Source organism: Epinephelus moara, chromosome 21 (genome assembly GCF_006386435.1).
Source record: "Epinephelus moara isolate mb chromosome 21, YSFRI_EMoa_1.0, whole genome shotgun sequence".
Classification (NCBI taxonomy): domain Eukaryota; kingdom Metazoa; phylum Chordata; class Actinopteri; order Perciformes; family Serranidae; genus Epinephelus; species Epinephelus moara.
The window spans coordinates 20,035,340-20,063,335 of record NC_065526.1 but is presented as its reverse complement, the minus strand read 5'-3'; the positions used below and the strand labels follow the sequence as shown (position 1 = coordinate 20,063,335).

Genomic DNA, 27,996 nt, shown 5'->3' with positions numbered 1-27,996 from the left:
AACGTGAATTATCTCTAACTGTATTATATGTGATGTGTTCTTTGTTATAATGGGATATGGTTTGACTTGTTTTATATGCTTTTACTATTGTTTTTCATTTTTATAGGAAGCCTTTTTACAGCTGGCGAAGGGCGTGTCGATGAAAACTAGTCTTTCAGCTAACTCGGGTGCATTTACAAATGTTTAAAATGTTGATTAATGAACACTGTCCCCTCTTAAATAAATAAATGGACGTACAACTTGAGAACACATTGGCTCCGGCTACGCGGAGGCATAAAAATGTGGAGGGAGGGTTAGCTCTGCTGTGATCAATGTTTCTGTGACACAAAGAAATGTTCTGAATAATGTTTATTTTCTTGATATGACACTGGAATCATGATGAACATCTCAGGAAGGGCATTTTCTCTGAGTGGCTTCTGTAACATTTTATGTGCCATGATGCTTTTTTTGTTTGGTGTATCAAGAGACAACAGATTCTATGAAGATGCTGACATTCAAATTCATCAAAGCAGCCGATTGAAAACACGCACACACACACACACACAAACATACACATACACACATACAGCCACAGTCATACACACTGTAGACCAGTCACATCCACGTCGATCTGAATCTGGCACAGTTTCAGCATTGCACTTGGTCTCAGTCAGCTCACACTAGCTTGAGGACAAGCTTCTTGGTGAGGGTGTACTTGGGCTCTGGCATTTGTTTGTGGGTTGCATATTCTCTTCTGCTGACCTCCCTGTTGACACGAGTCAGCACAGCGAGGACATCATCGTTCTCTGAGCTGCACAGAAAACAGTAGAAACACATTACAGATCATACACCATGTTCAGAGTGTGACATCATAAACTATGTTTCTTTCGAAAACCTCAACAGAAGCGTCCAACGTCAAAACAGACATCCACAGCGAGTAGACAAAAGGCCCAACAAGCATCATCCTAAACTCTGCAAGGGGGCGTCTCTCACCTTTCTGCTGCCTTCATCAGTTGCCTGCACAGCTCCTGGATGTAGATGGTCCCGTCGTAAATGTGTCGAAAGGACTTGCACTCTTGCACAGTGGCCATGCCCAGCAGGAAGTCAGCATCTGAAGGCACCGTCTCGCCATCCACGCGACCTGCGTCTTCTTCCAGGGGGGTCTGTTTGTCCCAGTCCTCCTGCTGTGGCCTTGGGGGACACGGCACGGATCCTTTCTGGTATTTTAGTCCCTGACATGCCTGGATGAAGAACAATTTGGGCTTTCCTGCCAAGGTGGGAGCTGCCACGCCGGTGAAGGGCGAGGTCAGTTCTTGCAAGTACACTGGCTGCTCATCAGTCCCAAAGACATATCCCTTTAATCCATGGGACAGCACGCATACCACCTATGATCAGGAGCACACGCTTTTTACAAATTGGTATCACTCAATTTAACCTGGATTTTAGATATAATTTCCATGACACTTTATTAATAATGCTGAAGTTAATCATGAGATGATTCTGTACACAAGCTATTTACAATTGATCACAGAGGGTTAACTGCGCTTTACAAAACAAGGTGTCTGACAGGGCTATGGTAAACATACTGACGGTTTTCCCCCTCGCCGACTCTGCCCTCACCACACCCCCTAACTATGACTTACACCAACTGTATCTATACATTAGTGACTGATGTCACAGCTCTGAGGGTGTGTGACGCTGCTCACCAAGGCATCATCGTCCAAAAAATTCCTCGAGCCCAGCTTTTGCAGTTCACGTTTCATGTCTCCTGCAGTCAAGTTGTCGTATACCACCACAGTGAAGCCAAGGCTGGTGAACAGTGCGCGCAGAGCCTCTGTGTCACATAAAAGAGAGAGACAAACTGAAGCGTGCAGGCACGTGATCATGACGTAAGCAGTAAGTACGAACTCTGAGCGGCCCTGAAGGATGCTGGGTAACTAGTAAATAAACAGAGCATAAACAAATCAGATCACATGGTTCAAATCAGGGCTGCACGATTATGGTTATTTATTACAATTATTCACTGATTTTAGGAACCAAACATTTTTATTGCACTTTCACATTTAAAGGGATAGTTTGGAGGTTTTTTTGAAGTTGGGTTGTATGAGGTACTTATCCATAGTCAGTGTATAACCCACAGTGATTAGTGGTTGGCATGCTACCAGTTTGAAGAAGCAGGCAGGAATGCCGACATGGAAGCTAATCAATGTATTGCAGCAGAATATATTTTTAACCACCTAAAAAACTCAATATCAATGAGAGTGTATGCTGTAATGAGAGTACTGTTTCAACGGGGAAGCCGTTATAGCATATTTATCGTTTGCCCGTGAAATGTGATTTCATTTATTGAGGCCAATATAACATGCTGAATTGACGTAAAAAAGGTGGACTAGCGCCACTGAGGGTGAACGGTGCAGGTGACACAGCAGCGACGAGGGCCATGGATGCTCACCAACAGCCCAACACTGACTGACGGCCAACTGTCGGCTTGGTGTGTCAGGGCACTTAGGAGCAATTTGATTTGCAGTGGGGTTTTCCATGAGCGACGTACGCATTTTGAACATCAATACCACAGTTAATTTTTTGATTGTGTGAAGCCAAAATCGTGATCACGATAAATATTCATCGTGCAGCCCTGGTTGAAATACAAGAATACATACTCGCATCCTCCTGAGTCCCTCTTCGTTTTCCCAGGTCAGTTCCCGGGAAGTCCTCATTGTTGATGACCACACACAAACCACGTGGGATATGAGTCAGGGCGTAGTACTCAGTCTAAAGGGCACAAGCACATCAAACAGGCATATCATAACATGAATGGTATCCTAAATAAATGAATGAGAGGTGTGTGCGTTTGTGTGAATGGTTTACTGGATCAAGAAGGGAGGAGGACTCCGTCGCTGGTTGTGCATCGGAGCAAACACGTTGGTTATCTGAAGAACAAAAATGGCAAAACATACATCCCTTGTTTGTGTGCGATAAAAATAACAGCATGAGAGTGAATATGTGCAGCAGTGAGACGGGTGGAAGGCTACTCATCATGGGTGATTATTCAATGGCTGTGTGTTCTATTGAAAGGGAAGTCTTGGGAGGGGAGACTTACCGCTGGGCTGGGTCTCAGATATCGACACAACAGGCGGTGATGGCTGTCGGGTGTCATTGACCCTCTGTAGGAAGAAAACCAGTGAGTCCCAGTCCTCATTAAACTGGCTCATTATAGGATTAAGTGTACACAAACACAGATTTATACACACACCTGGTGATCCATGCTGACACGTAAAGGTCTTGGGGTTTGATGCTGCTGGGTTCTCCCTGAAAACAGTACAATCATTTCATAAAACTTATTGTAATAAAACATTTAAATGTTCACGTGCCTGTGTGTGTAAGTTTGTCTCGTACCTTCCATGTGCTGCTGCACAGTCAGTGCCAGTTGTTGATCCAGCTCCAGCAGCACCGCATGCAGCTCCTTGAGATTTGTGTTTGACAGCAAACTTTTTTTCTCCATTTCGGCAAACACATCCAGTGCTGTCTGTAATTAACAGAGAAGACCTGTTTGTGCCTGCAGCTGCATCGCAAATCTTCTGTGTGTATATCTGTTTGTTTCTGTGTTAGGCTATAACCAAACTACACATGGTCGCAAGACCCAATGTCACCGCCACAACAAGACTGCAAAGATGTTCTGAAGTCTCAGTTAGCCACTTGTTGGCAACAGCCTTTTTTAAGACACGTAGAAGCTTCAAAGTTCACGAGTGGGGTATTTACTGATGTATTTTATGCTGTGGAACAGAATGTGTAAGTATCTCAAGCTTGTGTTAACCACAGACCTTATTTCAGGCATCTAACCAAAACCCCACTGACTTTGAGACGAGGGAACCGTAAGCGGTAAAACATTAACTCATTTCCAGCTGTGTGTTTCAATACCCATATAACCATACTATATAGTATGGTAGTATGGCGGTTGTTGTTTTATGTGAGCTGCTGGACCGTTGATTTTCCCTTTGGGCATAAAAAAACTATCTATAAAAACATTTAGCATGTCCCAACACATAGTAGGTCAAATGCAGTATGCCAAATATACCAGGATGTTCTACTACATCCGGTCCAACTTTGCAGTATGCAAGCCAGCATGTTTTCTGGCTAGTCTACCCCACAATTCTCTGCGCAGCGGATGATATGTCACATCACCTGAACCGCAGAGAGATGACAGTGACGGATGACAGTGTATTCAAGTAACTGATGATCAGTCAAACAGTACTAATAGAAATATGAATTGATTAAGTGAACTAAATAATCATAAATATTACAAACAACAGGACATAACTATAAAAATAAACGACAGAGAACTGCAGATGCAATTTCACTGTCGCAAATATGCCGTTGTGTAAACAATATAAGTTATCACGTGCGCCGCATAATCGTGATTTCAATTATGACCAAAATAATCGTGATTATGATTTTTTCCATAATCAAGCAGCCCTAGTGGACACCCAAGATTAGTATCATCAATACATTATCTGACCAAATGTATCCCCTCTGTTCTTGAATTATGATGTTGAATAACAGCCTGAGCCTTCAAGTATGAATTCTTGAGTTATGGCCAAATACATTTTGTGAGTTCAGTGACCTTTGTGGACGTTTGTGCCAAATTCAAGGAAATTCCCTCAAGGCCCTCTTGAGATATTGCGTTCACAAGAATGAGATGTGCGTACATACAGACAACCCATAAATATAATGCCTCAGCGTGGAGGCGTATAGCTAATTTCAACATTCATGACAAATGTACGAGGGGTGAATTTCAATTTCACTCATTTACATTTTTATTTTAAAGTTAGCAGAAGTAAGGGCGGAGCCACTTAGAGTGACAGGCTGTTTGTGAGGTGTCACCACAGTTTGAGTCAGATTCACCCCTCACTCCTCCACAGCTCCAATCTCTTGTCCAAATATGTTCACTTCTGGCTCCAAAAACAAGATGGCGACAGCTGAAATGCTGAACTTGAGGCTTTAAAATGGTAGTCCACAAACCGACCAACCAAACCAATTATTTTATACAGTCTATGGTTTGAAAGGCATGTTTTCTTTAAAAAGAATAGCCAAAATGAAACCATTTACTATAGCAAGAAACTGTAAAATCAGAAACAATTGTTGGATTTTCAAATTTCCAACAGTTCCTGAATGCATTATGTGTTACAAATGCTTTCGTCAGGAACAATATGATAGTGATATTTCATCAAAATCACTTTAATCTACATGTTTCAACAAAGTTTTGCCAAAAATAAACTGTCTGCACTGACTAGGGACTCATTTATAAACACTTGTACGCACAGAACAAGGCCTGAAAGAGGCGTAAGCCACTTCCCACAAAAGTTGTGATCTATAAAAACAGATTTGACTGGAGAAACTTTGACTGATGATTACAAACATTTCGGAGACAGGAAAATGGCGATGCAGATGGGAGGTGGAGGCCTGATTGTAGAAACTGTTGGCACACATCATTTCTGGCTTTTGTCCGTACGTACATTTTTAGAATGAATCCTACTGTCTTACAAATGAGCCACCAGATCCTGTTAAAATGATTAAACTCTGCACTCCTTGGTGCAACTGGGAGGCTATGAATGACTCAGCTGAGACCAAAAGTCATGTTAGAAAAATTCAGTGAAACTTTGAACTGCAGGCTGTTTACACAGCGCAGACACGACAGGCTGTAAAAATGAAAACAGTGTGTGCAAACTGGGTTGTAATGAAATAAGGTTTTTAAAATGTGATGGCATGTTGTGTTACGCGTACATACCTAATGAGAATAATAGTTCAGGTTAATGTCTGCCCTCAGGCCCTTAGCTCTCTGAAAATGTGCCCCCTGAACAATATAGTTGAATAACCCCCGTTTAACTGTGTGTTTACAGTCATATCATGTTCTTTATTTAAAAGTTAAAACTGAGGTCTACATGTCATAATTTCTTATATAACTCTGGGTGTGGGCATGTGGGATGGGTGTGTTCTTACATCGCATGCCTCAATTTGTCCTCTGCCCAGTTTGCTGCTCAACAGGAACTTCATCTTTTCAAGATTTTCCCGCGTCATGTCCTCGTACACTCTGTACAGCATCACCCTGACAGAGAGCAGAGGAGGAGAAAGAGGAGAGGAGAGGGACAGACAAAGAAACAACAAACAAAAACTAAATATTTGGGGAATAAAACTGTATCGTAATGCTGACGTACCATTATCTCGTCCAGTTACAGTAGATTTCTTTTTGCCTCTACATGTACCTGTATTGTGACAGCATGGGATAGGCGTCGGTCTCTTCTGGTTGCATGCTGTCTGTCTCCAGCAGGCTCAGGAGATCAGCTCGACGGATAGTTTCCAACAGCTGACGAAGGAAGAAATGATTGTCCAACAGAGCCATTTCTTCAAGTCTCACAAACAGCTTTTTTGCATCAGTGATCTGTTTGAGAACAACAAAGAAACATACAAACACACCTTTGAGAGGACAAACAGTGAGAGGCAACAAAATGCTGCGACGGTTCAAAACACCGTCACAAAAACTGTATGTTGAGGTAAAACCAAGTGGTGTTTGGAGTCCCCTTGTTTCCTTTAATAACTTTGTCTCTATGACTTTGTGAATTTTGCTTGGAAAAGCCTTTAAAAATTCTATTAATCTAACTATGAAGCAAGGAAGGTCTTCCAGCTCTGGCATTTTATTTGCGCTTGTCATGGTGTGACTGACGCACACGTGGCTTTGCTTGTTGTGGCAACCTCAGTTTTTTCAATTGTTTTTCATATAATAGGCTATGGCTTGGCAGTATATCAATATTAAACCGTGGGGATGCATGACAACATCAGCACTTCATCAGTATTGGACAATATTGGCTTTAGAATCAGCCTCAGACACCAACATTATCAGCTCCTCCATCTTGTTGTCTTTTTCTTAAGTGATACCTGCCCCCTTCTATTAGATCATCCCAAACAAGGCAGCTACCACCAGAAATTCAACACAATGAACTCTGCACAACATGGCAAAATCTGTGTGCATTCACATGGGCGGCAGCTGCTTCATACCCTGACCACTATGTTGAAAAGTGCTTCCCCTATGCCACCTTCCCCTCAGTGAAATAACTGGAGGAGTTACCACACAGCGGTGTGAAAGTAGCTTAAGGTGCCAGAGTGCATAAAAAAAGTGTCAAATGACTGGACAGAGGTCTGAGCTAAGCCCCAAGTGTCCTCAAATCATAGACACGCCCCTGCTGACTGGCCCCTGGCCTCCTGTCACTTTGCCAACGTGGCCCCAGGGCAGTGCAAGGTGAGTATCCTTGATCTAGACTATTTAATTGTTCTTTATTATCACACTGTTGTTAATATAAGAGGACAAGGGAGATTTTAACACAGAGTGGTTACTACTGTATGTGAATGCATGAATGGGCTCTGTGCGCCAGAGGAGATCCTTCATCAGGCTGTACAATATCGCCCACCTCAGGATTTTTAATGAACTGCAATGAACTTGGGCTTTGTGTACTTGGACTAGCTGCTATGAAACAACATGACCCTCTCTCATTTTTATAATGCCTAGTTGTACCTCTGAGGTTGTTTTGGTGATTAGGAACTTTCAAATGAAGGTAACTGACATGCTCACAGAGTGCACACCAGAGACACCCCTTAGATCATCAAATAAAGGTCTACTCATTGTACCTAAAATCAAGTCTGAATCAGCTCTAAAAACTATAAATGTACCTTTTTTCACAAGTGCACAGTTAGGTGTTCAAGTGTATTTTTATTTTTCTTTTTAAAAATAGAATGTCACCACGTCATCATTTTATCCTATTAGACTTTTGTGAGAAGAAATATAGGATAATAAAGTACTATATATATAGAAACAAGCAGGACACAGATGTACTATCATTATCATTATTCTAAAAAAAAAGGGGAGATAATAACAGTAATAACCCTAACTTCCTAAAATAAATTAAAACACACTTAGAAACCTAACGAAAAAAAGTTATGTTTTTAGTTTGCTTTTAAAGAAGATTTGTGAGAATTCTTGAGTTATGGCCAAAAACATGTTTTTTGAGTGACCTTAGCCTTTGACCTCCAACCAACAAATTCTAATCACTTCGTTCTTGATTCCTTGAGGACGTGTTAATGCCTCTGGTTGCAGCTATCGCCGCCGTAGAGGCACAAAAAATGTAAAACCTAAACAAAAATCGTCCACGGCTGCTGGTCAATGAGACATCTCCACTTAGACATAGGGTAGAGACAAGTGCAAAGGCAACAGTACAAGCTACGTGGTGCTCACCCCCTCCAGACGTTTCTTGTTGACAACATCACGACACAAGAAGCAGAGAGCTGCCACCTCAGAGGACTCCAGCTCCTCGTCTATACGGGAAAGCTTCAGCCGGTCCATCACAGACACACTCCCTCCAACACAGGCCTGCTGCTAAGCTCACTGCACACTGGGTAGAGAAAGACAGGCGGTGAAAAGGAAAAGTGAGCATTTGTTGGGGAAACTCAAACAAGTGAAACATTAACATGAGTTTGAATGACCAAAAACCACCTCTACACTTGATGTGGCTGAATATTATAGAGATATTTACTCACACCATAAGTCATAAACATACCAGAGAGTACAGTAAGATAACTTTAAAAATATTGTTAGAGCACTAATTACTTTTAAAATACTTTCAGTTTAAGGTTTAGGTTTAAGACTAAAATGTATTTGTAATTGCTTATTAATGAACACTATAATGAACTATATATAAGGGTGGGTATAATAAGCTTGAGCCTCAGCATTCACCTTTTCAGTCAGTGTTTGTTTTCCTTTTATCCAATGCAGTGGCACTGATAGCTACAACGGGCCCCAGTGCACGTTATTATGACAGGCCATAAGGCATGCTAGTTACTTGTTATGCACCTTAACTTGCTACCGTATAAACTTATCGTCATATGATTAAATAAAGAGTTGACATCGGATAACACCAAAAGACCCCCATGTTGAAAACTTCATTATCAAATGCGATATTCAAATCATTGTTGCATAATGTATATGACAATATTACCAAAGAAAATGAGGAATTATTCATTTCATTATAGTTTTTTATACCTTATTTATAGTTCATGAAGAGTAAGCATATATTCTATGTTTTATACCATATATTTTAATTTAGACTGCTACTGGCTATTTTACCAAAAAAAGGGGGAAAAGGAAACCATGATGGAGATGGGTCTGCCTTTTCAAATGTATATACAGCACATGGCACCATTTCTAATTAATTGCATTTTTTTTTTAACACAGGCATATTTCTAAGGTGGCAATTTAAAATACTCACAAGAGCCCGTAATCTGCCTAACATATAGTTGGAGGGCCCACTCTCTATGGGCCCCCTCACCCCATGAACCCCAGTACAACTACCCTGCTACAATGTCTGTTATTACGCCCCTGATCAAATGCCCTGTTGTTGTTTTTTAATGATTTAAATTGTTAATAAAGACCAGAATAAATTACAACTCCTACTACTAACTAGGGCTGGGCAATATGAAGATATAAGAGGAGACTATATATCGTCTTAAATTTTGGTTATTGTTGTATGGTGATATGGCATAAATGATGTCTTTTCCCCCTTGTTTTAAAGGCTGCATTACAGTAAAGTGATGTAAATTTATCAACTTACTATTTTTTATTTATGTTAACACTTGCCTTTACCCACTTAGTCGTTATATCCACATTATTGATGATTATTGACCAAAAATCTCAACTTTTTTGTATCACAGAGGGTTTTTGGTCAGAAATATTGTTATGTTGGATTTTGTCTCCCAGTACTTGCATTAATTAAGTGCTTTTGAGGATATATAATATCAATATGTACGTCGTGTATCAAGATATAACTTAAAGACGTATCGCCCAGCCCTATTACTAACGTACTGCCTTTTCCTTATGTTGTTTTGTATTTGCCTTTTGAAAACCACTGTATTATCTGGTACTGAATATATAACATGTACTGTTATAACCATTATTATATTAATCTTGTTTTTTTAGTCACTGAGTGAAATCCAAGCGCTAAAACCATTGAAATAAAATTACATTACTTTATTTTTATGGCTAAAACGTATTCATGCTGCGGTGACGTCACTGAAAACACCGGCCATGACGTTTGTTTGACTTCATAAAGTGTTTAAAAAGTTTCAACTTAAGTCTGGACGGCACAACAACGACAACAACGACAACACTGTAACTTGAGTCAAATTAGTTTAACATTACAAAATGGTCAACAGCCAAACTTCTAGGTTACTCGAGAGACGTTAGCTTACGTCCTTTAAAGTTAGCCAAAGTTGTAACGTTATCAATGAGCAGGAGAGTCAACTTACCCTACGTCCTCGCGTCCAAGAAGCAAAAAAAGGTGCGTCTTCTGTTATTCAGACGATAATTAATCTTTATATAGAGCGAAAAAATCACAAACTCTTGTCTTAATCGTAGCAGTTCTTCGGTTACCGGTGCGGCCGCTTCCTCCTCAACTCTGTAGTTTCACTTCGAGAGAAATTGAACGCCATTTTATAGAGACGGCGACTTCCGTTTTGCGACTTCAAAACAAAATCGCACTTCGGATTGTCCGACATGAAGTGGTCCGAGATCAGTCCACGCAATTGTCCCACATCTTGATTTTTATTATTATGTAACAATTTTCTTTGTATTTCGCTGTCTCCATCTCTTCCTTGTATCTTTTTTGTAGTTTAACACTTTTATTTTGAAGTCAGACTTACGTTTCTAGCATCCAAGTGGTGTCGGAGAACTCGGAGAAACGAGTTCGCAACTGGGAAAAACAAAACCACCTCAAGTCGGAGCAACAACTCGGAAAGTCGGCGCTTGGGATACGAGTTGCCGAGTTAACGTCATATATGCAGAAACAGAAAGTAAATGCTCATTTGATGGTAGTAATCTTTATGTTAATTCACATATTGCATGTCATGTGTAGTATGTATCTGCACCTTTTTTAATTTGTGTGTGGACAGACATAGTGCTGTCTATATTGTTTGTTTGTCTGTTTGTTAGTAACCTGTTGTCTGTTTTTATCATTGGACCTGGAGTCTGTAAATAAAGATATATATATATATGGTGTTAGGTTGTTTACATAGGCTAGCTACAGTCTTCTGAAGCTCACTTCCGCAATGCTTGTGTTGTGTATAATGTAAAATGTATTATGCTCATCAAGAGATTCTGGGACCTTATTCCTATTGTGTTTTTATTCATACATATTAGACTATAAAAAACATCTTATAAAGAGTAAAAACGTAAATTTAAATGTATAAGCTGTAGTGTGGTTTGCAGAGACTGATAACACTGTAAAAATGTCATTATCTGCATCTGTTTTCAAAAGTATGTTAAAGCATGAACACCCTAAACAGCTGGGAAAGTCTAAACCTGTTACACTCATATCCTTTTACATTGTACTGTTATTACCACCTTCCATGTGTCTGTGCTTATGTATGTATTTCTGCATGCCTAGTTTTTTTTAAATATTGAAATCTTTAATTTGATTCTTTACCCTTGACTGCTGTAACACTGGAATTTCTCAATTGTGGGATCAATAAAGGTGTATCTTATCTTATCTTATCTTATCTTATCTTATCTGTGTGATTCATGTCCCTATTTTCAAATGACATCAGTAGTTTTATTGTGGTTCATCTATTGTTTTTTTCCTGCTTATGTTTTCTGATTATTGTTTTGTAGTTTTCCTGTTTAAAATAGTGCAAGTTTAGAAAAAATAGGGATAAAATAGAAATAAAATGTGAAATAAAGTAGTATAAGTCATATAAATTTGGGATAGGCTGTTATTGCAAATGTTTTTGTTTTGTTTTGTTTGTTTATGGGGTTTTTTTTATTATTGTTTTGTAATTTTCCTGTCTTTTATGTTGTATTTTGTTTCTTTTAGCTATGTTTTTTTTTTTAATTATGTACTTGTTTTACACTATACTGTAATGTTTGCTTGTGTGTGACTAATAGGGATCCAAATAACTGAACTAAATACGTAAATAAATGAACAAAGACATAAAAATGTTCATATGAATTGTATTTGTATTTTTAATCAGTTTTTGTGACTAAAATTGTGAAGCAAAATTAACGTGTTGTCCAGGTGGAGTGACCTAAATTATTTAGAAGAGTTATTTACTTGCATTAGTCATTTAAAGATATTTTTTGTTGTTTTTTGGGGATGTACTGGTGCAACAACAAGTCTGGGACAAAATCACTCTGTAATATAAAACTTCAAACTGTTTCACCATACTCGGATAACAACATGAACCTTCACTGGGATGTTAAACGCTGCGAGCAGTAACGTACAACGCATCCTCTTCACCAGATTACGACTTGAAGGTTCTTGAACACACCAAAGTCGGAAGTGCGAACTCGCAACCTGGAAAGTCGGACCATCCGAGGAGTGCCTGAATGCAGCAGAAGGTATCGAAAGTCGTGGGTCACAGGGTGAAATAATTGTTTCACCATACGCGGAGAGCAACATGAATCCTCATTGGGATGTCAAATGCTCCGAGTAATAACATACAACACCTCCTCTTCACCCACATTACGATTTAGAGGTTCATGAACACACCAAAATCGGAGGAAGGAGCTCGGAAAGTGGGAAGTCGGAACATCCGAGGAGCGCCTGAATGCAGCAGAAGTTATCAAGTCGTGGGTGTCGGGGTTCCTCCAAAACAAAAATGCTATTTATAAAGTGAAAATCACACAGTAAGCATAAAAGGAGAATTAAAACATAAAACAGTGCAAGTAAAAAAACGGGGATAAAATATGAATGAAATGTGAAATAAAGCAGTATTACTAGTAATATAAATTTAGGATACACTGTTATTACAAATAATAAACAGAATGTTAAAACTGGAGGAAATAACTGTTTCACCATACTTGGATAGCAACATGAACCTTCACTGGGATGTTAAAGGCTCTGACTACTAACATACAATACACCGTCTTCACTCAGATTACGACTTGAAGGTTCTTGAACACACCAAGGTCGGAAGAACGAGCTCGCAAACTGGGAAGTCGGAACATCCGAGGAGCGCCTGAATGCAGCAGAAGTTATCAAGTCGTGGGTGTCAGGGTTCCTCCAAAACAAAAATGCTATTTATAAAGTGAAAATCACACAGTAAGCATAAAAGGAGAATTAAAACATAAAACAGTGCAAGTAAAAAAACGGGGATAAAATATGAATGAAATGTGAAATAAAGCTGGATGGATCTCAGGGTTCCTCCAAAAATGCCAATTATAAAATGAAAATCACACATTGGACATAAAATCAGAATTTAAAACATAAAAAGTAGGGACAAAATAGTTCATAATGAGGAACAACTGTGGCAGGTCATACTGGATACTATCTGTAAAATTAAATACCTTTCCAAGAATCCAACATGAATGCCCCAATATTCCTTTCTGTTTTGTCTAGTTTATCTTTCTTCATTTCTTTTCTAACCCGTGAGTTGATTATTGTCTTCTTTTTCTGTTTGTTGAGAAAATCAATAAAAGTAAATGTACATAAAATGTGAAATAAAGTAATATAAGTAGAATAGATTTGGAATAGACTGTGACTGCAAATGAATAAACAGAATGTGAACAGGGATGTAATCAAATGTGTTTGCATATGAGTAAACCACCTCTATCAACACTAGAGGAAACAAATAGAGTATAGTATGTGTGTATATAGCATGACATATATCACAATCAACTCTAGACAAACTCAGTGCATGGAAAAGTGACATACAAGAACATATTGATGTGACGGATTTGAACGTGGCTTGCTTAAAAGCACAAAAACAGACAAGGTTTAAATTACTTCAGTATAAATGGTAAACCAAGTGCTTGAATGAGAAAGGTACCATAAAACTTCAATTAATCTAGATCAAATGAATGATTCATAATCAATGTGTTATCTGAAGCCTACATTTTATACAAATAATATTACTACTGGTTTAAATGAATATTTTGACTGTATTTCTCGATCTTTGATAAGCAATAGTTTTGCGTGACATGAATTAAAAAACTGTCCCAAATATAGGTCTGTTGATTTCACTGATTTATGCTATTATAGCCCGGGCTATTAAATTAAGTTTTATGGTATTCTATTTCACTGTCTGCAGGGGTCAGCAACCTTAACTATCAGAGAGACATTTTTGATCAAAAATAATTTTAAAAAATCTGCCTCGAGCTGCAAAACATATTTGAGCCTTAAGGTAACTCTGTGCATTAAGTCTAAATTAGCCTATGGACATCATTAATCAACACATCCTCACTCCGACCTTGTCACATATCAACATTTGGTCATGGGCCTTCCACGTCCAGATACTATGTAGGTACTCTGGGTGTGTTGGTTGTTGACGTTCTGGGACGCAGTGTCAAGTTCTGCCAGTTACATGCATTGTCTTCTTTCAAAATACACTTCAAACACTGCAAACTGTCGTTTTATTTTTCCTCCAACAACAAATGCATGTGGTTGGGTGAAGGCAACAAAAGCACTTAGGTTTAGGCCCGCTCTCCCGGGTGAAAGTCGATGTTTGTTGGACCCAACTGCCACCCCTCCCACCCCACTAGGACTTTCGCCACCTTAACTATCGTTCTTGTCCTACAGCATTTCCCCCTGACGCCGTGCACTGTCAAAGTATAATGGCAACACCAGACACTCGTCTGTGTCTGACACCGCAAGCCACTACCCAAGAGCCGGATTTCGACGACTTCGGAGTGAGGATGGGTTGTATTAATAGGTCTAAATGAGCATTCAAAAATATGTTTTACCACAAGATGGCTTCTTTGCAGTGGGCTATTTATGATTATTTGGTTCTTTAACTTTGCAGCATTGGCGGTAAAAGCAAACAAATCTGTCCACACACTATTTAATTCTGTATTTTCCTCTGAGACTTTGACTCTTATGGTTTTGGTGTCCATAGCCAGCCTAGGTAGGGAGGCTCAAGACTAAACACCACTGTTGAGGTTTGGCAAAATTTAGAGAAAAAGGCGCCAGGTTGAAGACGTGTGACACAATTTTACAATTGCTTTAACTGCTCTGACCAAATACAAATGACAGGGTACCAAAACAAAATTACAAACACTGTTTGAAAGACGCCATTTTATTCAGATCACTTTTGTTTTTTTGGTCACACAGCTCAGGTGAAGTCTCAGGCTTGAAAGTTATTGTTCATCTCCACCATGTTTCATTACATATTATTAGTCACCTGTCACTCAGGAAAAAATACGTAGCCAAATGCAGTTTAAAAATCCAATATAAAGTTAAAAGGACAAGGGAACAGGAAGCTGTTAAAGTGTGTTTTCTGAGCTTTGTTCTGGAGGACGGGAGGCAAAAGGGAGGAAGTACTCTCTGGCAAACTGGAAAGTGTCCTCTGGTTTCTTCAGCAGCAAAAACTGCAGGAAGTCAGATATGAGGGCACGGATCTCTGGATGCTGTCTCAGGTACGAGGCATGGTCCGCCTTCAGCTCCTCCTGCCGCAACGAGACATCAACACACATTCATATTCTGTTGTGGCTGTGACGACAAGTACAGTTGAAGAGGGAGGACCAGTGGTCGGACACACAACATGCTCTTAATTGAGAACTGATGCCACGGGCCAATTAAAAAACTAAATATAAAATGATTGAAAGAAACAGAAAAAAACATCTTGCACAAAGGGCACTTATCTAGACAGAGAGCAAAAGGGCAGGTGCTTGAGCATCTGTGCCTGGATATATGTAGGATAAAATGTACAGGAGGAGTTCAGGTACAGTCGGTTTGAATCATTAGTTACCTTTCTGTCCACGAACTGGGAGTGCATCTGCATGTCTTCTTCCCAAACTAGAGGAACCTTCTCAAAACCTAACACACACACACACACACACACACACACACACAATATATATGTAGCTGACTGTTTCATTAGATAAACAGTTTTTATGAGTGTGAGAATCGTTACCCTTCTCCAGCTGTGACGGCAGCTGCAGAAGCCTCATGGTGACTGGTGATCCCACCTGCACTCTGCTGGCCAGGTGCCTGATCACAGAACATACACTGCTGTTTGATCCACAGTTTTAGGCAGAACTGTCCAACAAGTTCAGGAACCTGAATATGTGATGTCATCATTGAGCTTACCCATCAGCCAGGAAGTAGCACTGCCAGGTGGTGGGGCTGTCCTCCACCGAATGAACAATCCTCTCCACCCCAAACACCTCCACAGACTCACCCCCGACCTCCAGCTCCTTCAGGCCCAGCTCGCTCTGACCACAGAGAAACAGATCATCAGAGTTCACTATTCAAACAACACACAGAATGACCCAGAGGTCTCACTGGCAGAATCGCTTACAAAAGTGGTGTGGATGACGTGTAATCCCTGGTCGAAGGAGATGAAGGTCATGTGCTCTGGCATCTTCTTCCTCAGAGCGATCAGGCGCATCAGAAGCAAGTTGGACCCCTCGGTAACCAGCCCTCTCAGGACAGACATGGGATAAGAAACGCTCTCCTTCTTCGTCTCCTGTACCCACAATTACACCTTACAGTGACTTCACAACAGCAGGTTTGTTGACATCTTGCAGGGTTAATGTTGGTATGAAACCGTTTTTAACAGTTATCAGAGGGATGTTCAGATTACTGCCCCATGCCTCAGCAGACCACACATGTTTCTCTCACAGTTTACATCCATGTCTGTAAAAACATAGATGCTTCACATGCATCTTCCCCCCACCAGCACAGAAGATCTACAGTCAGCACAGTTTCAAGGTGGACGCCCAAGATTAGAGTCACGAATTCAGTATCTGACCAAATGTCTCCACTGCTGTTCCTGAGATATGACGTTGAGTGATGGCCAGAGAAGTGTTTTAACTAGGGCTGTCAAAATAACACGTTAATTCCGATTAATTAATCACAGAAAAAATAATGCATTCTCTTATCCTGTTAGGGGTTGTGAGGGAGCTGGAGCCTATCCCAGCTGACATTGGGTGAGAGGCAGGGTACACCCTGGACAGGTCACCAGACTATCACAGGGCTGACACATAGAGACAGACAACCATTCACACTCACATTCACACCTACGCACAATTTAGAGTCACCAATTAACCTGCATGTCTTTGGACTGTGGGAGGAAGCTGGAGTACCCAGAGAAAACCCACGCTGACACGGGGAGAACATGCAAACTCTGCACAGACGGGCTCCCCCACTCTGGGTTCAAACCAAGAACTGTCTTGCTGTGAGGCTACGATAGTAACCACTGCATCACCATGCTGGAGAAGCTTGAAATATCACCTCAACACAAAACATCTAGCAGCGACTCCCCAGAGCTAGCACAGCCTCTGATGCTAGCGCTTAGCAGCCAGCATTGTCAAGTCACACTCGACCAGGTGTTCAGACGCAAACTGAATAGAGGACAGGGGGACAATTGTGTCCAAAATCTGCAAATTTAAGGAAATTCCCTCAAGGTGTTCTTGAGATATCACGTTCATGAGAATGGGACAGACATGCAGAGACGGTCGCAAGCCGGAGTCGAGCCTGCGACCGCTGCAGAGAGGAATCGCCTCAGTGTGTGGGGCACTGGCACTATCCACTACACTACCGACACCCCCTACAGACATTTTTAAGCGTAAACCTTTAATTTCCTTCATTTTGGATATTGTTTGTGCACCAATTTGTGCCTTTTCTGCATCAATTTATGTTATAAATTTCTTTAATTCTGTCAGAATAAAAGTCCTCTGCTACCTTTATTTATCTGGGGGGCATGTGCACTTCCCCTGTGTCCCCCCCCCCAAATCTACACCTCTGCTAATGTTGTTTAATCAGTTGATGCCCACTCCATAGTTTCTGCTCTCACCTCGCCGACAGTGGTCACTTTATCAATCACGATCTGCCCGTCACGCTGCACCATGTGACACCTCTTATCCAAACTGTGGCCCTCGAGCTGAGAAGGGGATTCAGTGAGAGTAAAAACAGACACGTGGTTTAAGAATGAAAATTAGGAGAGTGCCATGATACAAAGTTTTCACTTTCATGTGTGTTAAAGTGAAACAGGACAACCCACCTTGACGTACTCATGGTAATCTTCCTCCAGCACCTCCAGGTCCGTTGTTAGGTAGGCTTAAACGGACAAAGAAGGCAGGACATTAAGATAAACTACACTGTCACAAAACAATGGAGGTATTTACAGCTCCTGTCTCTCCTCACCTGTCACTGTTGTCCCACAGGGGGAGTCATCAATGGCTCCCTGGCTCTGAGCATGCAGCAGCACACAAGCCTGCTGGACTCTACGGGCAAACTCCACCGTCACAGTGAACTTCCCCAGGTGTCGGCCGCCCTCTGACACAGTCACCAGAGAGTCTGGAAACACACACTGCAGCAGCTCTGCAGGCTCTGAGAGCAGTAGTGGAGAACACAAACCACAATTAGGGTGTCGGGCGGTAACAGACACTTAACTTTGATGAAGTTTAAGACTGATTTTTGGACTAATCATCTTTTTCTTGTTCAAGCATTGCAGTTGGTGCTTCTTTTTAGTCCAAGGAGCTGAGTTCTTCTTCAGTGGATTTCAGATACTGTTCCTACGGATTCATTTTGGATCCGGAGCACTATGGAAGTTATACCTTTAGAAGCTGTAAGCTTCTGGCTCAAGGACCAGCTGTTCAAGGTTTTTCACACTTTTGTGGACTATATTGAAAATGATGGGGCCCAGGCCCTTAGGAGTGGACTGTATGGACTAGCATGGACTGAGGTCTCGTAACACATCTCCATGTAGGTTTATGCGCTCAATATGTCATAGTCTCTTCAACATACCTGATTCCCCCTGAGAACTGTGCTGCTGTGAACCTTTACACCTTTATTTATTTTTCTTTCTTTCTTTCTGCTTTGTTTTGTCTGTTGTGATTTTTGTTTATCTCGGTTAGGTCATATTGTTTGATTCTTTGACACACACAAACACACACACACATATATATATTTATTTATTTATTTATTTGTTTATTTATCAGGGACAATGCATATTAATGAACAGTGAACTGTAAATATACCGGAATTAGCCAAAAGGCTAGTTTTCATCCGCAGTCCCTGGCCAGATCTGAGTTGGCAGCCTAAGTAATAAAAAAGTCAGAAGTTTAAAACAATATCATTGCATGCAGTTTAAGATATAATAGATAGCCTATCAGTGGCGGCTGCTGCTCTCTCAAACAGGAGAAGCTCACTTTAAGTTGACATCATAAAATTTGTCATACTGTAGCGAGGCAGTAACTTATAAAAGGGCGATTTAAAACATTTATTACAAGCTAAAGGCTGATGTGTGTCCTCACGACACTTCTCCTTATTCTCTTTCATCTGCTTTTTTATAAAGTCTGTCGTCTCTTACATGACAGGTTCAGTAGAGTGGGCTACACCCCTCGGTACGGGTCATCTCCTTTCACGATAATACCAGTAGTATTTTTAATATCATACTGAAAAAAATCATATTGTGATAATTGTGATATTTTGACTTGTTGGCATACGACGTCATACTGTTACCCACGGCAACAACAAGCATGGCTGAAAGCGAAATTATTACCGACTCTGCAGTGGTTCCACAAAGAGGAGCAGCTTCAGTAGTGTGGCATAAACTGTGGCGTCCTGAATGTTTTATGAACAGCCCCGGACTTCTCAGACTCTTTTAGTGACTTACTGCTCAGAGGGAACTCATTCAGCGGCTCCTCTGGCAGCAGCACAGCGTCTCTCCCTCTCCTCTCTCGCCGTGCGCACACGGAAATCGGTGTCGTCAAGTGATTTTGTCATAAAGCTTTGATAATGTAAACCTACGTGACTCTCATGGCTCAACAAAAAAACTCCATATATGTGGATGTGTGATAGTTGTGGTATCATAACAGCCTGTCACAGGTTACAGCGTGATGATTAGAGGAGAAATGGCAGAGCATAAAGGTCCAGGTGGAAAAAAACCCAACTCAATCATTTAGGATTTTACTAAAAGAGAAACTCAAGCAAGTCCAGTGGCCTACAATATAGCACCTATGGTCACCATGACCTGGATGACTGAGAATCTTCACCAACATGCGGGCGACTAGTCGAGTAATGGCCCTAATTGATGACTATTCGTCGACTAGGAATATTCTTAGCAGGGGGCAGGTCTAGAAGAAAACAACAACAACAACAACAACAACAACAATTAAACAGTCACAGTCCCCTCCTCTTTCTCCATCTTCCACTCTTGATTCAGTCATCAAAACTCCTGCCATTCATGCATGAACAGCCAGCTACATAAACAAAGAAGAAACAAACAAACAAAAAACATTGCTGAATTGTTGAGAACCCAACCTGAGGTCAATATTGTTAAATTACAGCCTGGCCTGAACCAAACTCGGTGGGTCAGGTTTGGCCTAATTGTGCAGAGAATCAGGGCTGTGATTGGAAATGGCCCCCCTAATGCTGAACAGGTGATTACGACCCTGGTCTGGGCCAACTCAAGATGTGCCACCAACAGGTGGTGAGCACTAGCTCCGCAGATTCTGTTTCCTGTTGACGCTTCAAACCAGCCTACAGAGTTTACTGACAGACTCACCAACACTGGACATGAACCTGACAGCTTCGTCAGAGGCTTTCGGCTCCTCTTCTTCAGTCCCGGCTGAAGCTCCGGCAGCCGTCTCGTCTTCCAGCAGGGCTTCCATCATTAGCCGGTGTTTAACAGCAGATACTCCCGGTGGTTAAATCAGTCCCAGTGTTGTCGGGACAGCTTCATACGAGAGACTTCTGTGGTGACAGCTCGGTTGTTTTTGTTATTTTAACGGCAATAGCCCTTTTAATGAGAAGCTGCGGAGTCTACACAGCCTCTTTTACGATACGGAAGAGAAGACAAGTTGTCATAGCAACGACGCTGCAGTACCGTAAAGACGGTTGTATGTGCGCAGCCGAATGTTATAATTTTAAAAATTAAACTACAGTACCGTAACTAATAGGGGTGGGTGATATGGCCCTAAAATAATATCACCATATTTCAGAGTATTTTTGCAATAACAATATTCTTGACAATATGATAAAATAGTAAAAAAAAAACAAAATATTAATAATTTAAGAACATAAAATTGCAACCATAAGTGATCTAGTTTCACAGTTTGCCTTCAAATGTTCAGTAAAAAGTAAACAAAAAATATTTCTAATTTCTTTAGTTTGTACACAACAACATTAACTCAGATTCTGTATACAATATTAATAGTTCAACTAAATAAAAATCTACCTCAAATTACACATTTAAACAGCTCCCAAATACAAAAAATGTCCCTTGGGATCTATATATATAAATCAACAGGTGATTTCCTTCTTTTAGCAAAATCCTAAATGATTGAGGGTTTTTTTGTTCCCATCTGGACCTTTATGCTCTGCCATTTCTCCTCTAATCATCACACTGTAACCTGTGACAGGCTGTTATGATACCACAACTATCACACATTCACATATAGTTTTTGTCATGTACTTTTACATTACCAAAGGTTTATGACAAAATTACTTGACGACACAGTGGTAAGTCACTAAAAGAGTCTGAGAAGTCCGGGTCTGTTCATAAAACATTCAGGACGCCACAGTTTATTCCACACTACTGAAGCTGCTCCTCCTTTTGGAACCAATGCAGCGTCGCTGATAATTTCACTTTCAGCACAGTACAACATCAACATGTTAGCAATTTGAAATATGGCGAGGATCACGATATAAATTTTACATATGATGTTAAAAATAATACCGGTATTATCGTGAACAAGATACACCTCTATTCAGATTGCCACCTTGGAAATATACCTGTGTTCAAAGATAAATGATAAAAAGAGAGAATATTATTAATTAAAAAGAGGCAAATCCATCTGCGTCAATTTTCTTTTTTATTTGTATTTTTTATTTTTTTTAAATAGCCAGTGGCTATCTAAAAACAAAATGATATGCTTTTTCTTTCTAGGCTATAAAATCTATAAATAAACTATAAAAACAATTCAATCAAATGATTAATTTATTACTTTCTTTGATATTTTTGTCAGATATGCTATGCAGTGATGATTGCTGGGTAATATCTACGTTAATGTTGTCCAATGTCAAGTCTCTATTGTCTGTCAAGACAATACATGCACAACAGGCCCTTCTTAATAGTGAGCACTTGGGCCTGTTGTAACTTCCTTACACCACTGAATAATGTGCTTAAATACTCAAAATGTGAAACGGTAAATCTCTTTTAAAAAAAAAAGAAAAGAAAAAAGAAATAGTGTAGGAAATGGGACTGTACTTTGAGATTGACATTCTTAGTTATATTTCCAACATGATCAAAAGTACAGAAAATAAATTGAGAGAACGTTCTAAACTTTCTTTATTCAATCATCATAAAAAGATACAAAAGGATGGAAGAATACACTTATTATCAAGAATAAAGAACTAAAGCGGTCAAAGAATCAACTATTGGTCTTCCAATGGCCTTCAGGATTTACCTGGTTGAAAATGGGTGAAATAAATAAATACACAAAAGTTTGTTGGCTATGCAAATGTCACTAATATTCTGCATTTAGGGCTTCTGTTTGTAAAAACTTCTGGTGAAACAGTATAAATCCATAAAGCTTTTATTAATGGAGCCTCACTCCGAAGTTATCACAATCCGACGCTTGGGCAGTGACCTGTAGCGTCAGAAACCAACGAAAAAAGGCATTGTTGGACGGTGGTGTCAGGGGGAAACGCGGCGGGACAAGGACGAAAGTTAAGGTGGCGAAGGTCCGACTGGGCAGACGGGAGGGGTGGATGGGTCCAACAAACACCGACCTTCACCCGAGAGAGCGGTGTTGGTGTCCTATAAGATTATAAAGCCAAACCCTGTTCTTTTTTCCTAAACCTGACCATGTGTGGTTGTTGTTGAAGGAAAAAAACGTCAACTCATGGTGTTGTACCGACATAGTGTGTTTATTTTGAAAGATACTGTATGTAAACATTAAATTTCCTGTGAAAATGAAAGTGTATTTTGAAAGAAGAGAACTTGACACGGTGTCCCAGATCATCAACAGCCAACGCACCCAGGGTACCTTGCACATCGTATGCGGATGTGGAAAGTCCATGACCAAACGTCGATATGTGACGAGGTCGGAGTGAGAATGTGTTGCTTAATGCTGCCTCATAAAAACCTAGACCCTCCAGTGATCCTCATACTTGGAGCAAAAAACAGATTTATTCTGTGTTACAAATCAGTGACAATACAAAAGACAATAATTCAGTGAGATGATTTAAAAATATAAAATTTTATAATGATAAAAAAGACAAAAGAGCATATTTTAAGAAAACCCTTCCCTTGAGTTAATCATCCATCCTTAACTAAAAGATACAGCGTGTGTGTTTGCATCATTTTTAGTGATTGACGCTTCAGTTGTGATGTGGAGACAACACAAGTGTCTTCCTCAGGGTGAACCTCACTTCAGGTATCTGCTTCACTTTACCAGGTTGACTGCTTCCCTCTTTACGGGCTACCTCATCGTTCACTCGGTGGAGGATGGTGGTAATGTCTTCACTCCTTGAACAAAATACAGAACAATAACATATTACAGTCCCTTTCAGGCACATTATGATTAAGTCAAGTGTACAGTATACACTACATGATGACGATCATATCATTAGATCTACAAAACACTGTGGATATTTCAATCTACAGTTATATAATCAATTCTGAGTTTCACATTTACCTCGGACAGCCTTCCCGCAGCTCCTGACATACGCTCTGGATAAACCAACTCCCATATGTTTTGTGTCTAATTGACGTATGGTCTTCAACAGTGGCAATGGCGACCAGAACATCAGCTTCTTCAGGGCTGGACAGTAAGGGAGCATCATCAGCCTGCAGATCTTTTAATAACACTCCTCGCTGCCTTAGTCCTCCCTGGCAGGCCTGGATCAGGAACACTTTGGGCTTCCCGGTGAGGAGTGACTGATCGGTCGCCTTGAAAGTTCTAGTTATTTGTTTAATGGCGAGGGGCTGCCAATCAATCCCAAAGACGACACCCTTGTGTCCGTGACTGAGAATACAGCAGATGAAGGCATCGCCGTGCTTAGGAGCCTCCTGGAGATCAGTGAATCCGCTGCCAGACCACTCCTGAACACTGAACTCCTGCAGCTGAGAGAGGTCGCTCTGGGCAGCAAAGCAATGCAGTGCGCGATCCATCTGGTCTTTGGTTTGGTCTTTACACATCAGCACTCTGAAGCCAAGCCAGCTGAAGACCTCCGCCAAACTTTCTGTGAGAAATTTAATAATAAAAAAAAACCCTGGTTAAAGGAATACTTTGGATGTTTTGAAGTGGGGTTGTATGAGACTTATCCACAGTCTGTGTATCACCTACAGTAGATGGCAGTTTGGAGAAGCAGGCAGGAGTCCAACATGGACGCTAAGCAATGTACTGATGTGGACGGGGTCAGCAGCAAAACCCACTGTAGCCACCTAAAAAAAGTCATACCTGAAACCATCAATATCAGTTTGAGTGTGCGCTATATTGAGAATATTTTCTGTCAGACAGTGATTTTCGACGAGGAACTGAAGCCATTATATCTCGTTGTCAGTGATTTGACACTGCAAAACCGGTTCAAAATAATGAACAGGGTATATTGGGCCCCCCTAAAGGTTATTTAGGGTGAAATTAAGAGACAGCCTGAATTACTGGAGGTGTGATGTGAGCGTTGGCACACTCCACCACATGTTGTGGTTCTGCACTGTTGCACAAACACTCTGGTCCGCCGTACATGAGAATATCAAAATGATCCTTAAATCAGACATGATTCATTAAAGATCCTTGATGCGACTACATGATAACATACTGGCCTAAACCCTTAAAAAAAACATTTAGAAATGTGTCATGTGACACTCAGGGTGCTTTCAGACCTAGAGCTGTCTTGCTTTGGTCTGAATCAGGGTCTAATTTTGTTACGAAGTTGTATAATTACCAAGAGTTGGTTCGTGTTCTCACGGCAGCATTTACAAGAAGATCAGATATAATGCCTTGAGCGAGAAACCTGCTCTTGATTGGTCAGAATTTCCATGTGGGAAAAATCCAGGAAGTAAACAAAACATTAAAGAAGAGTATACTTGCAAGATAAATGTGACACTTTCTAATGTCACAATGGAGGGACAACTACACAGGTTGATTTTAGCGCTGGTGTCGGACTCCAGACTGGAGGCGTACTGACAGACATCTACTGTTGCTAACACACTGACTATAGATAAGTACTTCATACAACCCCACTTCAAAAAATCTGAACTGTCCATTTAAGCTTTAAACACCAACAAACAGGAAAATAGTGTAAAACTGTGAATCTGTCGACTGTGAAACATACGAGCATCTTTGTCAGTTCCGCTTCTTGATGTGTTATCCATGAAAAACTCGTTGTTTATGATCACACAGAGGCCGGTAGGCTGGCTGTTCAACTCATACTGCTCATCCTGAAAACAGGAAACGGTTTGGCACAAACACATAATGAAAAAACTAACCATTACAATAATTCATGCTCAAAGACTTAAAAATCTAATGAGGTATGACTTTATGACAGAGCTGATACTTTATTTGTTAATACAGGATAATAAGCATGTCTTGTGTCTCTTAAAAACTGAGGTAGGCAGAAATCTGGAAGAGGGCAAAAAATCCCAGCAGAATTTAAAAATGCATCCTCCTCCTGCAGCTCCCCCCAGCACTGTTTCCAATACACTGATTTATTCAGCTAGTAGTGAACAGCTCATTCACTCAGCCCCTCTTTGCCTGCTCTCTCTCTGTTTAAAGTCCAGTTCAGATTAAAGAGTCACGACGAGATGAAACTGTTTTAGGCCCGATCACACAGAAAGTGTTTTGCTGGTTGCGAAATGCGAGGCCTGCTGCACTGCCTGCTTTTTTCTTTTTTTTCTAAATTGAATGCCACTATGGGAAAAAAACAAAAAAAACAACAACGCTTGCTGCGCCTTTTTATTGTTGCCAGGCAACCATGGACTCACCTCCTTATTCTAACCTTCCTCTAACTTTAATTTATTTAATTTAGTTCTTTAATAGTAATTTGTATCTAGTTTCTAAAATGTTGAGGCAGAGGGTACTTGCTGTAGCTCTGGTCGAGGGTGAGAGGCTGTCAGTAAACAGTTAGCTGGGCACAGGGAAACAGAGATCTGTGTGGGTACATGAGACCCTAAAAAGAAGGTGGATCACGAGGAGTACCACCATTTGGTCCAGGAGCTTCTCCTCCATGATGGCTGTGTCCAGGCATATTTAAGGATGACTCGGGGGCAGTTTGACAACCTGCTGTCTATCATCGGGCCGTATAGCTCTGGGTATCCAGCAACAGCTACCACCAGTTTCTCCTCCATTGTTTGCCAACTGTAAACTTGTTATCGTGACCACAGAAGGCCCACCTCTCAAATCACCCGATTAGACAATGGGAAAAACGATGACGAAACAACATCTGTATAAACCTTTTGATGATGTAATAAGAGTGCGACCCACTGCTGGAAGATTTAAAAAGTAGCTATTTGTAGTCAGCAGCTAACTCAAAGAAGAAAAACAGCAGTCGAAAATGTCTGCAAATTGGGGAAAACAATGAGGTCCAGGAGCTCCTTACCTTCTGGCTCTGGTTAGCATAAGGCTAATGTGTTAGCAAGATTTTCTCTCCATTTCTGAAACACTTTGCTGATATTTTTTTTGTTTAGAGTCTCTTTTTTAAGAGTCTGTCTTCCTGTTTTGGGTTCCTTTGCAGTGTAGGCAGTTGATGCCAATGCTGGAATAACAACTTTCTCCTCAGGATTCTCCACCATTGGATCAGGCTTTCACTAAAGGGACGCACATCTGCATTTTGAGAACAGACAAAAGGAACGCCCTCTCTCTGCAATGACCTCCCATCAGGTTCAAAGTTTTCAAAGTTATGTTCAAAGTTTATGATGGGATTATTATGTTGTTATTTATTTATCCTTATTATAGACTTTATTATGGGTTTTTTTGCCCACTAACCCCCAAATTAAATGCCTGCCTCAGCTTTAACAAAGCCTAATTAAAAACACAGGCTCAAGCATTTGTTATTTCAGCATCAGTTAAAACCCTCACCTCCTTTCGCCTCTTGTTGTCTCGTGGCAGAACATCTGAGGAAATCAGAGGGAAACAGAGTTACACCTCCAAACATAAAACCTCTAAGACTTAATGTGAAACACACAAATGGCTGGCACACGAGTCATGTCTATGCCATAACTTAACTTACCGCTGTTGTCGTCAACTGAAGCAGCCTGGACAGGCTTAGGTAAAAGGCAGGGGTCGTTCAGCTGTATGTTCTTCAGCTCCGGGAAAGTTGTTTTAATGTCGTCATCAGTTTGCAGAAGGTTCAGGAAGGCTTGGCAGCTGTCTTCTCCTTTGTTCATGATCTTATCAACCAGCTCAACGACGTGACCCTCTACATCTTCTTTGTTGATGCTTTTAAGGTTGTTGTACTCACGACTAGTTATCAGGTTGTTCTCATGAACTTTGTTGAGGACAAGCCTGTGGTCTCCACACAGAGTCGTCTGGATGGTTGTCTTATTACGTCTCACTGTGTCTTTGGCCGACATGCTGAATCTGACATTGAGGAATAGAGACAAAAAGAACGAGTTTCAGGGGCGAAAATCCCATTTCATAGTTGGGGGGGGACAAGAAACAGTAAAATTTTAGAGAATAATTCCAGGGGGGGACAAGGAAAAAAAGTTGTAGCCTGTCTTTTATACAGCATCTTTTACTGCAATTTGACGCTTTAATCTTTTCTCCATCTCCCCGTGCGCAGTAGTGTGAATATTTATGCTATTAAGTAAACGGAGAAAACATGTCTCTCATTGTTTAATAGCAGCAAAACAATAAGGCTTCATTCATCAAAGACAGAAACTCGATCTCTCTCCTTCTCTCCCTCTTTTTCATCTGGCTCAGGTGTGTGGAATGGCTCCTTCTCTCTGGCTGGCTGCAGGAGCAAACCGTTTTGTTTTTTTTTTTTCGTTTTTTTACCGGCAGTGAGATAAACATTTCCTGCAATTAAACTGGTG

General features: G+C 40.7%; 3 protein-coding genes across 4 annotated transcripts in view; all 3 read right to left on the bottom strand.

Annotated features, from left to right (window-relative positions):
- Positions 1-333: 333 nt before the first annotated feature.
- casp8 (caspase 8, apoptosis-related cysteine peptidase) lies at positions 334-10,491 on the bottom strand. Its single transcript, XM_050032342.1, has 12 exons — positions 10,327-10,491; positions 8,261-8,417; positions 6,240-6,415; positions 5,977-6,082; positions 3,376-3,505; positions 3,233-3,288; positions 3,080-3,143; positions 2,848-2,909; positions 2,640-2,751; positions 1,686-1,813; positions 973-1,364; positions 334-790 (listed from the first exon to the last, which is right to left on the bottom strand). The coding sequence occupies exons 2-12, from the start codon at positions 8,366-8,368 to the stop codon at positions 655-657; spliced, it is 1,470 nt and encodes a 489-aa protein (XP_049888299.1). The 5' UTR covers positions 8,369-8,417; positions 10,327-10,491; the 3' UTR covers positions 334-654.
- A 4,580-nt stretch (positions 10,492-15,071) lies between these two features.
- On the bottom strand, positions 15,072-20,809 carry catip (ciliogenesis associated TTC17 interacting protein). The gene is made up of 9 exons (XM_050032346.1): positions 20,524-20,809; positions 18,159-18,344; positions 18,016-18,071; positions 17,809-17,895; positions 16,312-16,479; positions 16,101-16,225; positions 15,925-16,001; positions 15,760-15,827; positions 15,072-15,457 (listed from the first exon to the last, which is right to left on the bottom strand). The coding sequence occupies exons 1-9, from the start codon at positions 20,630-20,632 to the stop codon at positions 15,275-15,277; spliced, it is 1,059 nt and encodes a 352-aa protein (XP_049888303.1). The 5' UTR covers positions 20,633-20,809; the 3' UTR covers positions 15,072-15,274.
- Positions 20,810-22,291: 1,482 nt separating this feature from the next.
- Positions 22,292-27,996, bottom strand: part of LOC126382462 (caspase-8-like) — a 7,694-nt gene continuing 1,989 nt past the window's right edge. For both annotated transcript variants that reach the window (XM_050032343.1, XM_050032345.1), the window contains exons 2-6: positions 27,192-27,541; positions 27,041-27,075; positions 25,299-25,404; positions 23,660-24,206; positions 22,292-23,490 (exon numbers count right to left, since the gene is read on the bottom strand). In XM_050032343.1, the coding sequence (XP_049888300.1) occupies positions 23,343-23,490; positions 23,660-24,206; positions 25,299-25,404; positions 27,041-27,075; positions 27,192-27,534 (1,179 nt within the window). In that variant the 5' untranslated portion in view covers positions 27,535-27,541 and the 3' untranslated portion in view covers positions 22,292-23,342. The remainder of the gene's footprint in view (positions 23,491-23,659; positions 24,207-25,298; positions 25,405-27,040; positions 27,076-27,191; positions 27,542-27,996) is intronic.

Excerpts from the sequence above, each read along its gene's own strand:
- casp8 (XM_050032342.1), bottom strand. The coding sequence starts at position 8,368 with ATGGACCGGCTGAAGCTTTCCCGTATAGACGAGGAGCTGGAGTCCTCT. Across the intron at positions 6,416-8,260 it reads ACAAGAAACGTCTGGAGGGG|ATCACTGATGCAAAAAAGCT; the intron begins GTGAGCACCACG and ends GTTCTCAAACAG. Across the intron at positions 2,910-3,079 it reads ATCTGAGACCCAGCCCAGCG|ATAACCAACGTGTTTGCTCC; the intron begins GTAAGTCTCCCC and ends TTTGTTCTTCAG.
- catip (XM_050032346.1), bottom strand. The coding sequence starts at position 20,632 with ATGATGGAAGCCCTGCTGGAAGACGAGACGGCTGCCGGAGCTTCAGCC. Across the intron at positions 16,226-16,311 it reads ACGTCATCCACACCACTTTT|AGCGAGCTGGGCCTGAAGGA; the intron begins GTAAGCGATTCT and ends CTCTGTGGTCAG. Across the intron at positions 16,002-16,100 it reads TGCTACTTCCTGGCTGATGG|GCACCTGGCCAGCAGAGTGC; the intron begins GTAAGCTCAATG and ends TTCTGTGATCAG.